Source organism: Carassius auratus, unplaced genomic scaffold (genome assembly GCF_003368295.1).
Source record: "Carassius auratus strain Wakin unplaced genomic scaffold, ASM336829v1 scaf_tig00215205, whole genome shotgun sequence".
NCBI classification, from domain to species: Eukaryota; Metazoa; Chordata; class Actinopteri; order Cypriniformes; family Cyprinidae; genus Carassius; species Carassius auratus.
The window spans coordinates 1,011,949-1,025,005 of record NW_020527982.1 but is presented as its reverse complement, the minus strand read 5'-3'; the positions used below and the strand labels follow the sequence as shown (position 1 = coordinate 1,025,005).

The following is a 13,057-nucleotide window of genomic DNA, read 5'->3' as shown; positions in this document are numbered from 1 at the left end:
AGTGTAGTAGTTGATCTAAAACCAGAGAGTTTGGAGTAGTTGTATGTTCACATATATGTGCCTGAGAGAGAGCGAGCGAGCGAGAGAGAGAGAGAGCGAGCCACAGAGGGGAGAGTAACTCATGTTATTGTGCCAGCGTGCCCTTGTTGGACCTATAAAGCCTGAAACAGAAGAAAAGTCAGCAAGTTGGGTGTTTCTTCTCAGTACAAAGACTGACCGAAGAATGAAAGTTCTCTTCTCTCTATTTTTCTTCTGTCTGTCCTAAAGAAGAACATCTTTTGGTTATCTGCAGTTTCTTAAAGGGATAATTCACCCAAACACAAAACATCATTGTGTACTCGCACTGTCTTTTCAAACCACATGGCATTCTTTCTTTCTCAAAACCCAAAAGCTGAAATTTTGAGTAATGTGCTGGACACTTTTTACAAGCAATTACTCTGCAATACTGGAGCTTTAAGCTTTCTAACTAAGTATCATGAAAGTAGTTCATCCAGCTTGTGCTCTATATTCCAAGTGCTCTGAGACCATACAATAATTTAATGAGAGAACAGACTAGAATTCATTAAAAGTCACTGAAAGTCATTCATTCACAAAATCATCTGAACGAATCAGCCATGTAGACTAGTTTTGTAGACAGAGTCATCTGATTCAGTGAAGAGATCTGATCCAAAAGAACAATAAACAAATCCGGGATCTATACTTTTCTCGTGAACTCTCATGAGGTTGTACAGATTTTGAACAGCATGAGGGTGAAATATTGATGGCAGAAATTATGTTTTGTGTGAACTATCCCTTTATTTCCCCCTGCATGTGAGCAAAGGCTTTTCCTCATGTGTTTCAATCTTTCTTTTCTCTTTCGCTCGCTTACTGGAGGTTCTGACAGTTGGTCTCAGTCCAGACGAGCCGCTCAAGCAGAACAATCGACTCCTTTCTCCCTTTTCTCTTTCACTCTGTCTCAATCGTTCTCTCTCTCTTCAGGATCTCGCTCAGACTTGAGCGTCATGAACTGAGAGGTTTATGACACAGTTACCTCCCTTTCTTTTCTTTCTTTCTTTCTTTCACTCTCTCTTGTTTTGTCTGGTGTTGTCATTGTGGTCTTAAGGTTAATTATAGTTAGTTTTTTTTGGATTTAGCAGTATTTAGTCTGGTTTTAAGGTCTGGTTCCTGTGGAAGAGTCTTCATCTGTGTGTGTTTGTGTGTGTGTGTGAGCGTGTCCTGCTCCAGCCTTGGCTGTAATGATGATGTATGATTTGCTGCATTGGCACAGTCTCATTGTTTAAAGAGATCTGAAGGGCGCTGGGATGCACTTTTCTGCTTTATTCTTGTATACAGTAAATCTCTCAGGATGGGGTGTGAAACTTGCTGGATGAAGTTGAATGTGTGTGTTACTCTCTCACACATACAGTCTTGCAGTAGCTCATATTAACTGTGTTTATGGTAAATTAGCACAGCTAATCAGTGTGGCAGCGCTACAGACAGGGGGACTGTGTGTATGTGTGTGTGTGTGTTTTACTATGAGACTTCTGCTGTATGCCTGTGTGAATAGTTCTATTATTCACAGCATTAGAAACAGAATGAGAGGAAGTAAGAACAAAGAACTTTTATATTTGGATTAGGAAGCTGTTTAAATGAAATACAAAAATCAACACACTGGAGGATAGTCTAGTTTTTACACCGAGCTTAATTATATTTTTTTTGTCTAACTTTAAATTAAGCCTAACACCCACATTGGTGGGGGGGGGGGGGGTTGGGGCTGGGGGTAATTAAACACAATCTCTCTTGTTCTAAAATATACAACATTTTTCTGAGGACATTATGGCCAAGTGAACTCACACACTTGTGCAGTTGTAATTATAAGCATGTGCATATATATATATATATATATATATATATATATATATATATATATATATATATATATATATATATATATATATATATATATATATATATATATATATATATATATACATTTCATTTATATATAGCATATAGTCTATACTATACAAAAATATATATACAATTTAATTAATTTTTTTGTATTTCCCTGAAAAAGCTATTTCACATAATAGTTTTACATACAAACAAAAGAATGATGTTGTTGGTCTGAAATGAGAGCAGGAATTGCAGGAAGAGTTCTGAGTGAGTGGGTCTTGGCTTTCAGTTTGGGCATGCAGTGAACCTGGACCAGAACCATAAAAAGACCAAATGAGAGGCTCAACATGAGCGATTGCTTTGACATCCAGTTCTGTGTGAGCGAGCGTATATATGTACTGTATGTGTGTGTGTAATATGAGATCAGATTTCTCCCTTCTTATCTTAGACAGGACAGTAGCTTTAGACCATCTGCTACTGAAATAAAAGCATGTGAGTGTGCGCGCCTGCATATCTGAAATATCATGGCTATTATCGGACTGGTGTGTTGTAGGAGTGGGTGAGCAAGGGGTCAGCAAGGACTGAATAGTGGCTATGAAAAAGAGATGAAAATCTAACACTTTTTTTTTTGTTCTGGTGTCCAGCTTTCACTGTAGAGTGGAAACTCCACATCCACAGCATCACTGTATCATCGAGCAGGAGAACTGACAGCCATCACGGCAACAGCTACCGCGAAAACCAGCATCCCATTCGACCATCTGTGTGGCAGCTGTCTGCAGTTTAAAACTGACGAGAGGTTCTGGTGTTCCTCAGAAGATGATGACCATGATGATGATGATGTGCAGCTCGCTGGTCCTGCTCGGGTTTATTGGTGTCAGTTCTTCATCCAGTGGAAGTTCACCTTCTTCTCCCCGGATGAAGCTTTCTTATAAAGGTGATGGCTTGTATCACATGTACGTACTTGTATCTGCATACATGTGTTAAGGTTTCTGTGTTTAACTCTTTGTGTTTTCATGTTTTTTTTTTCCAGACCTCCAGCAGTTTAACGGTATTAAGCGCTTTGACTTGGAGCGTTCGTGTTGTTTTAGAGCTCTCCTATTGGACGAGGAGAGGGGGCGACTATTTGTTGGAGCTCGTAACTTTCTGTTATCTCTCAGTCTCGACAACATCAGTAAACAGGAAAAGAAGGTACAGCATACTCATTACTCCTTACTCCATCCAAAATGTAAGTGTGAATGGAAACAGTCTTCCCTTCTGTACTGTGTGTCTCTTGTCAATGTCAGCTAATTAAGTTTTAAACAAAGGTGTAACCCTGTCAATCATAACTCACTGATATACAGCATAAGCATCTGGGGACCGTTTCACAAAAATATTCCTCGGAAGAAAAATTAAGTTTGTAAGAATTGTATTAAATGCAATTCTTGAAAAATTCTTCAGATATTCACAAATATTTGAAGAATAAATTGACTTTGATTGTATTCTACACTGAGAATGAGGTATTACTCATTACAAACACCCTACAATCTAATTATGTATATAATAACATATATTCATCATCATAACAATAATTGTTTTATTTCAATTCCTTATTTATTTTTTATTTTTTTTGCTTTTCTGGAATGCGAAATATTCTTAGCTTTATTCTTAAATTGGAATAAGAAGAAAATATGAGTAATTTTCTTCTTAATGTTTGCTTATTTAACTCCTATGCATACATTTACTTTACTGAAGTAGTCTAGTGTTTATACCTGGAATTAACAAATGAAATGATTACAATGAAGTGACTAGATTTTTTTATAACCCATTTTTGTGCCTCTCACATGTGATTAGATTGTGTGTGCATTTATGCTTGAGATCCAGTCAGGAAGCTTTAGCATTTATTTTGTGTAAAATTAATTAGCCTTAAAAGTCATGCCACATTATTTACAGTGCTCCAAGTCAACATGTGAATGACAGAATGATGGATTTTTATTTCTTTAGGAAGGAAAAAGAATGACAGATTAGTGAGAGTTGTCGGTCACTGTGTACTGGCTTTAGGCTCATGCAAGCAAGCACAGGTGTTAAGGGAAATATGTCCAGATGTGTGTGCATTTGTGTATCGCCCCTGGACATGTTTTAACCGTGTCTATGATGGGGTTCAGCGAGAATGTCCCTCAAGCTACTGAACATGTCTATCCCTGCAAAGGTCTTAACCTTTAGCCAAAACTCTTCCTCTCTTCTGGACTCTTTCTCCCTCTCTCAGATCTACTGGCCAGCACCTGTTGATTGGAGAGAAGAATGCAACTGGGCAGGGAAAGACATCAATGTAAGTGTCTGCAATAATCAGATCTTGTGGTCACCAACACACCCGGTCTACACATCTATCACTACCATCTCTCCTATGATCTGCTTACACACAAACACACACTTAAGCTATTAGCACCGCTACCACAAACATCTCTGCCAAACGGCTCCAACATGAACAGACATAAATCAGCGTAGAGCCAAGGTTTTCAATCAGGGGTCTGTGGGGTCTATGAAAATACTAAAAAAAAAAAAAAAAAAAAGATTTGCAAAACTTATAGAATGTTTTTTTTTTTTTTCAAAGTTTCATAATATTGTTGGACATTTGCTTATCTGATAAGAATTATATATTGTAATAATAGTTTTAGTTAGTTTTCTGATGAACGTTGTAATAAGGTGTTACTGATTAAAATTTGATGTTTTTATATTTAGTGAGGGTCCATAGGTTTGTTAAGAGTCTAGGTCTATAAAGGTTAAAAACTCCTGACTGAGTGATTTAGAATAGAACAGATGTATAATTAAGAATTACAGAAATATAAAATTAGAATTAAAAATATATTTAAGAATATTTTGATTCAACAAAGATGCTTTAAATTGATCAACTTGTTTGTGAAAAGGTCATAATTCATGTTTTTAGTGTGTGTGTGTGTGTGTGTTATCTGGGGTGTTAAGCGGATATGTGTGGGATGTTTTTGGACACGGTGTCTGTCTGAATGTCTCTTTATTGTGAAGGCTGTGTAAAGTTGTGTAACTTCAAAATGTGTGTGTGTTGGGCTTCCTTCTGCTGTGGGTAACTGACTGATGTCAGCTGACAATGAGAACTGACACAAACACAGACTTTGTTGAGTGCGCTGACCTGTGAGTTGACCCTCATTACATGTAGGTGTGTACAGGACGACAGGGACAGAACCAGACCTCCATGAATAAAGACTTAAGATTTTCCCTGGGATTCTCCCGCTGACCTTTCACTTTCTCAAGCTTCTCTCCTTTGTTCTGTCTCTCGGTCTAAACTCCTGACTTCTCACTCAGTATTGCTTTCAGTTTACTCACTTCTCTGTATCTCTGTCTTTCAGTGTCTTTATGTCCTACTTCTTTCTCAGTACTGTTTCAGTCTCTGGCACACAACCACAGCTCATAGTGCCCACATCTGTTAAGCTCCGAAATGAAAAAATACCAAGCTGTAGATGCTGATGTTCTCTGACTACATGTGGTCAATCACACAGGTGTCCAATGATCAATTTTATCACACTCTTGATAAAAGGTCAAAGTTGAACGTTCACCACAAATTCACACACACATACTGTTTATGGCTTATTCCTACTGAGAGACACTGTTCATTTTAAAGCTCTGTCTCTTTCTTTCCCTCGCATTCTTTCTTTTTTCTTTGTCTCGTGGGCTCACTTCAAAGAGCCCATCAGCACACACACACACACGCTCACACACACACACACACACACACACACACACACACACTCACACACACACACACACATACACACACACATACACACACACCTAACACATCCTTCCCTTACTGAGGGCTGTAAAGCTCTTAAAACAGAAGCCCTAGTGTGTGTGTACACAAGAGGTATAGAGAACGGGAAAGACCCTTTTCTGTATAAATACAGTTTGTCAGCAACTTAATTGGTGTTCGATGATTCTATCCTGCCACCCCCACCGTACAACACACACACACTCTTCAGAGGGTGTGTTAAGCTCAAAGAGAGACCTTTGTTCTCCCCAAGCCGTGTATGTGTGTGTCTGTGTGAGTTTGTGTGCGGGGTTTAAGCAGGGCAGGAGGGCACATGTCAATCACATCTTTCTGTAAAGGTAATGGAGAGGTTACACAAAACACAAACAACACACACATATTTTAATCTTGCATGATTATGCTGCCTGCTTAGATGCCTTGTTTTTGCCATATTCCATAAATGCATTACAACGATGAGTAAATTCTGCTGTCTATTCTCGTTTCATCTCATCTTGTCTCTTCACTAGCTCTCTCGTCTGATCTCTTCTTTGTTGCTGTCTTTCATATTCAAATTCAACTGAGCTCTATGGTTATCTCTGTATTTGAATTCCCTTCTCTGGTTATGTCCTTGTCTCATCTCGTCTTTTCTTTTCACATCTCATGTCCCTCCTTTTCGTCTAATTTCGGCCCTTTTCTCCTGTTCCACATTCCTCTCTTTTGCTCTCTGTGCTCCGTCCCTGCATCTTCTCCCACTACCCTGAAATCTGGATGTTCCCGCTCCCTCATGTTGTCGTAGTGATTCCAGGCACGGGAATTCCGTGGAAATTGGGCATGCTCCAGCGAGCACATTCACAAAGGAAATGAGAAACAGAGAGATTATTTGTGTCCATGAGTGTCAGTTGAACAGTCAACGTGTCTTTGTTTTTATGTGTGCAAGTGATTACAGAGAGTTCTGGAATTAAAGCGAGCTCATGTCAGGCTGTTGTCAAGGATATGTAACAAATGAAGTTTCGTTTCTGATCCGCCCCATACGTGGTCTCTTAAGAGAAAGATATGTGTGTGTGTGTGTTTGTGTCTGTCTTTGACTCTGAGCTACTAATATTCAGTGTAGATGTTGACAGTTTCCCTGTCTGACAGATGAACTAGTGAAAGTATGTAAAATATGTCCTTCATCAAATTGATTTGTGCGTGTATGTTTTGCAGACGGACTGCGTAAACTATGTGAAAGTGCTACACCACTACAATCGGACACACTTGTACGCCTGTGGGACAGGGGCTTTCCACCCCTCCTGTGCTTATGTGGAGGTGGGACAGAAGATAGAGGTAAGTGTGTGAGCATCTGGATGCATGTGTGTGTGTGGAACACATCCTCAGTTTCACTTACAGTTGGCCAGATGCACTGCTTCGTTTTCCTCTATCTCTATAGGATCATGTGTTTAAAATCGACCCCTCTATGGTAGAAGATGGAAAAGGAAAGAGTCCATACGACCCACGCCACACATCGGCATCTGTTCTAATTGGTTAGCTGCCACTGTTCAACTCTCTGTCTTACATTTAGATGCTGTTACGTCATGTCTAAACAGTAGCCATTTCTACATCATCATATAGGTGATGAACTTTATGCCGGTGTGGCCACTGATTTAATGGGACGGGACTTTACTATCTTTCGAAGCATGGGACAAAGGCCCTCCATACGAACAGAACCGCATGATTCTCGCTGGCTCAATGGTGCGTATATGCAGGAGAGGTTATCTTAGACAAATTATTTATGTATTTATTGTGCATAAAGTCAAAAATCAGGGTGATACAAAATGAAAATTCTTGAAAAGAAAACATTTGATTTTATATCTTAATCTTCCATTATAATTTACTATATATTTTTTTTGTATAATAACAATGAAGCCTATGATAATGCTGTTTTTCAGAGCCCAAGTTTATAGCAGCAGTTGGTGTTCCAGAGAGTGAGAATCCTGATGATGATAAAGTCTTCTTCTTCTTCAGAGAAACGGCTGTAGAAGCTCAAGGATTTGGGAAGGTTACATATTCCCGGATTGGTCAGCTGTGCAGGGTTAGGAGCAGGATTTATCAGTGCTGTTTTATATGTTTTTATTCCTAATGGCCATTGGCTGCAATTGATTATTTTGACTTAAATTAATGTTTGTTTTTTTTTTTTTTTACAGAACGATATGGGAGGACAGCGCAGCCTAGTTAATAAGTGGACGACATTTCTAAAGGCTCGTCTGGTGTGTTCTGTACCAGGCAATGATGGCAGTGAAACACATTTTGATGAACTTAGTAAGAACTCTCTCTCTCACACACAGACTCTACTCTTAAATTATGCTGTTATAATTGACAATTGCATTTCATTGCCGTCTGACCTTTGTCTGGACCTTTAGGGGATGTGTTCCTGCTGCAGACCCGTGACCGAAAGAACCCGCTGATCTACACCGTCTTTACCACCTCAAGGTCAGAGTTCTTCAAAGGGTGTGGTTTAAAGGCTTAGCTCGCCCCAAAAGGTTCAGTTCTGTCATCGTTTACCAATCCTCATGTCATTCCAAACCTGTAGAACTATATTTATTTTGTAGAACACAAAATTAAATATTTGGCTGAATATATTCTTTTTTTCTCCAAAGTCATTGGGGTCCAGTATTATTTTGGACCCTAGTGACTTTCAAATGAACAAAAGCAATTCTTCAAAATAGCTCTTTTTTTGTTCCACATAAGAAAGTAAGTCATATGAAAAGGCATAATTTTCACTTCAATTAAAACAGTTCCCAGGTAAATTGGGGATTTAAATAATAAGAAAAGAAAGCCCAACATACTTGAACTCAGCATTTGTGTCACGATTTTATCTCCCTTTAGTGTAATGTGTGTGTGTTTGTGTCTTACAGTAGCGTATTTCAAGGTTCTGCGGTGTGTCTCTACACCATGAATGACATTCGCCGGGCATTTTTAGGACCTTTTGCCCATAAAGAGGGATCAAATTATCAATGGGTTCCATTCCAGGGTAAAGTGCCGTACCCTCGGCCAGGCATGGTGAGAACAGTGTGCTCGTATCTCACATTTAAACTATAGTTCAAAGGTTTTTTTTTTTCTTAATGAATGGTACTTTAAATTAATAGAAGCATCAATGCCATTTCAAAACAAATTTTTTGGAATATACATTTGTTTTTGTGAATGTTAGAAAAGCATGAGTAGATGAAGATTAGTCATTAACTGTTCATAGGTTTGGACTTGCTGACATATGTAGACGGATTGTGTCTCCGGATTCTACACATATCTCTTTCTCTCTTCCTCAGTGTCCCAGTAAAACCTTTGGGAGTTTTGAGTCCACTAAAGGTTTCCCTGATAATGTAATCCAGTTTGCAAGGCACCATCCATTAATGTTTAATCCAGTCACTCCACTGGGAGGCCGGCCGCTGTTCCTGCGCACTGGAATCCCATACACCTTCACTCAGATTACTGTAGACCGGGTCAACGCAGCTGATGGACACTACGATGTAATGTTCATCGGCACAGGTAGAATATTGAGTATTGGCGAATACTCTCTAGACTAAACTATCTTTGCTGGTTGTGGCTTTGGTTAAAGTCTCTCTCCGTCTCTCTGCAGATATCGGCTCTGTGCTGAAGGTGATCTCTGTGCCCAAGGGAAGCTGGAGTAACACAGAGCTTCTGCTAGAGGAGCTTCAGCTCTTTAAGGTGAGATGATTTGTGTGTGGGTAAAATTGCAAACAGTTTTAAGTAAGTCTGTAGCAATTATGCTTCACTTTACATTTAAAGAAAATAGCCTAAAATAAAACGTCTGTAAAACCAGCTCTTGTGTGCTTGTTGCAGGATTCTTCATCTATAATCAGCATGCAGATTTCCTCTAAACGGGTGAGAATCTGTCTTTCTTTTAAAAAATATATACAGATCAGCTATTTTAAAACAGTATTACAGAAACACATGAAAGCAGCGCATTAGTGAATCACGTGATTATTTTCTCTCTCTACAGCAACAGCTGTATGTTGGCTCGGACACAGGTGTTGTCCAGGTGCCTCTGCACCGCTGCAGTGTGTACGGTAAAGCTTGTGCCGAGTGCTGTCTGGCTCGAGATCCATACTGTGCCTGGGATGGACACACTTGCACACGCTACCTGCCAAACACAAAACGGTACAGCTTCAGTCATGCTTGCCATACAAGGCTTTATTCGTACACATGTATAGTGGAGTTTAAAATGTTGTGACCACATAGAAAACCTGGGTATTTTTAGTACTGGTCTCTGACTGTTGTACCCAGCTGCATTTCACAGTCAAACCTGAAGAAGTATGTTATGCTAAGACTTTTTAACATGTTTGTGTATGTGTATTCATGTGTGTAGGAGGTTCCGGCGTCAGGATGTGAGGAATGGGGATCCTAATGCACTCTGCTCAGGAGGTAATGCTGCAGTACCTCTGTCAGCCTCTAAGAGGAGCCATTTCTCTGTTCTCACTACTGTGCAGTAATTCAGTCACAATGTGAATTTAAGCAGTGATTCTTAACTGGTGGGTCACACATCAGCACATGAGATTCAGAGAAATAAAAAAAATCCACTACAATTCAAAACAATTGGAAAAGACGTTAAATTGATCAAAAGTGACAAAAATATTTTTAAATTGAAATTCTGTTTCAAATAAATGCTGTTATTTTTAAGTTTCCTTGTACAAGAGAATTCTGGCAAAAAGCTAAATGCAAAAGCCAACATAGGGTCATCCGACATCATTTAATCCCCAAAAAAAGGTAAAAGAAAATACAACCCAGACTTTTTTAAAGTCAGCTTCAATTGCAAAAACAAATACAAGGTTGATCACAGTGTCCATATAATATTGGGATGTATAAATTAACTGTAAAATAACATAAAAATAATAACTGTCTTATTGCTATTGACAAGACTTTTAATATCAGTGCATATACACATTATATGAGGAACCAGATTGTCTAATGCCTTATCTAAATGTCTTCTACATTGGGATGTTTTGCAGACCATCAGAAGCAGCGTGTTCTGGAGAAGAGGCTGTATGCTGTGGATGGAAGCAGCTCCTTCCTGGAATGCATCCCGAAATCATTACAGGCCCAGATTACATGGACCTATCAGAGGCATCCGGAAACCTCCCGGGAGGAGGTGAGAGAGAGGAGAGAGCAGGCTGGGGCAGATACTGTATGTGGGGTTATTATGAGAAAGACAGATACAGACAGCATTGATAAGAGATGATAAATGTGTGTATTTGTTTGATTTAATAACTTTCACTCTCTCTCTCCTATCAGTGCGGTTATATCTGATACTTGATGCATGTAGTGTGTGTGTATGTGTAATTACAGGTTCGTTTAGATGAGCGGGTTTTGCTGACTGAGCGCGGCCTGTTGCTAAGGCGAGCCGTGCGTAGAGACAGCGGTGTGTATCAGTGTCACGCAATGGAACACGGTTTCACCCAGACCATCCTCGCGATCACATTGGAGATTTTGCCTTTGGCTGGCCCCGCCCCTTCAGCTCCTATCCCTCACAGCCCCGCCCACACCCACGCCAATCACGGGCAGTCTACCAAACAAAAGCTGTGGTACAGGGACTTCATGCAGTTGGTGGATCACCCAAACTTAAACACGGTCGACCAGATCTGCGAGCAAGTTTGGACACGCAAGCACAGCCTATCAGGGAAGAGCTCTCCAGATACAGCCAATAAGGCACCGGTTCATGACCCGCTGCACTCTAAAAAGTGGAAGCACCTGAAGGAAGTGAGGAAAGGGCGAAATCGCAGAACACATGATGGGAGACCTGCCCTCAGATCGCCGCGGAGCACGGGAGAGTAACAAGGGATGAGAGACGGACTTGACGGAGCAAAAACCACTGGAAGTGGACAGATTCTCATACAGCATCTCTTTCATTGACTGTTTATCACCTGTTCCTCTTGTTACCCCTGTGATGACACTCCACTGCCTGTCTCTATTTACTCGATTGCCCTCATCTCAAGTCTGAAAACTCACTCTAGTGCCCCCACGACCCCAATCCCACTGCCGCCAGCATCTATTACTCCTGATTTTATTCAGAAAACCACGCTCCATCCAGTTCCTCTAAATACTAACACAAAGTCAAGGTCCTAAAATCCCAAATATCCCTTTGAATTGCAATTGGGAAATTGAGGACCCAAAGACGTGCATGAACTATGTAAACACAGGCTCTTGTGGACACACATTGAGTAAATGCATGCATCCTCTTGTTTTCATCTGGTTGTTGTTCTGTATATTAGATTCTTCTGTCACTTTGGCCCTGAAACAGAGACCTCACAGACCCTTGACTCACCAGCAGATGAACACCATCACTCTTCTGTCACTGCTTGAAGACTTAAAACACAAGATTTCAAGCAAACAAAACGAGAAGAAACTTTTGCAGATTTGTGATCTGGTAAGGTTGTAGCTACTGTAAGAGTGTTTAAGTAAATGTTTTTTTCATGTAACGGTAATTATATACCTTGCAAGCCTAAAGAAGTCACTGAGCTTTACATTTCTTGCGGTTCTGTAAAGTAACAAAGGTGAACTATTTTGATTTACTAAGTTATGTTTCAGGTGTTCTGATTGTGTGTTGAATGAGACTGAGTTGGACACAACATTAATGTACAGGGGCATTATGGGTAGAATGGTCCGAGACCAGGTGAGGAAATATACAGAGAAACTATTTTAGATTAGACACTTTTAGGTAACTTATTTAAAACAAAAATCTGAAAAGTTATGCATATGTGTCATATACAGCTCTACCATATACAGTATGTTAACCGTTGATAAAAATAAGCCTTCTGTAAACATCATATACTGGAAGAGCACAGCTAATGTATTATGTTTGTGTTCTGTGTCGGTCTGAGGGCCCTCATCTGGTGTCTGTGGGTATTTATGGTTTCTGCTGTGATGGCGTTGAGATTGGCATTGTAAAATAATCAGTTCTGATTCATTTTTTAATGGATGTGAAAATGTTTTGAGCGGAACTGGCGGACTATCATGTGGTAGTATTTATATCCATTTTCTAAGTTGTAGCCTACTTAATGGTTATTTTTTGCATGACTTAAAACGTCTCGATGAGCGTTTTTTTTTACACAGTGGGAAGACCATGTTTTAAAACTACAAGATTATTGAGATTATCTGTTGTTTTCAACATATATTTATGGCCTGATAAGCTAATGTGTTGTGGTGGTTTGAGATAAAACTGACCTACATGTGTAATGTCCATTTTGATAGAGGAGAATATGAGAACATCCTTGTGTGTATATTTTGAAATAATTCCCTTTCTTTTGAATACATATTTAAAGACCTAACCTTACATAATTCTAAATTAACTATTTGAGTCATTTAAAAGACTATTCAAACAGCATTTCAAACTCATCTGATTTTCTTACTAGTATTTGTGACGCTTCTCATCTTTTGAGA

The 13,057-nt window shown here is 39.5% G+C and overlaps 1 protein-coding gene across 1 annotated transcript; it reads left to right on the top strand.

The window, feature by feature from the left end:
- The first annotated feature begins 2,597 nt into the window (after window positions 1-2,597).
- Window positions 2,598-12,853, top strand: LOC113093904 (semaphorin-3B-like). Its single transcript, XM_026259480.1, has 17 exons — window positions 2,598-2,809; window positions 2,906-3,063; window positions 4,118-4,180; window positions 6,833-6,952; window positions 7,056-7,149; window positions 7,238-7,357; window positions 7,555-7,697; window positions 7,810-7,924; window positions 8,026-8,095; window positions 8,521-8,665; window positions 8,929-9,148; window positions 9,240-9,328; window positions 9,464-9,505; window positions 9,624-9,781; window positions 9,990-10,045; window positions 10,630-10,769; window positions 10,967-12,853. Exons 1-17 carry the CDS (start codon window positions 2,692-2,694, stop codon window positions 11,450-11,452), a joined length of 2,337 nt encoding a protein of 778 aa, XP_026115265.1. The 5' UTR covers window positions 2,598-2,691; the 3' UTR covers window positions 11,453-12,853.
- The last annotated feature ends 204 nt before the right edge of the window (window positions 12,854-13,057 follow it).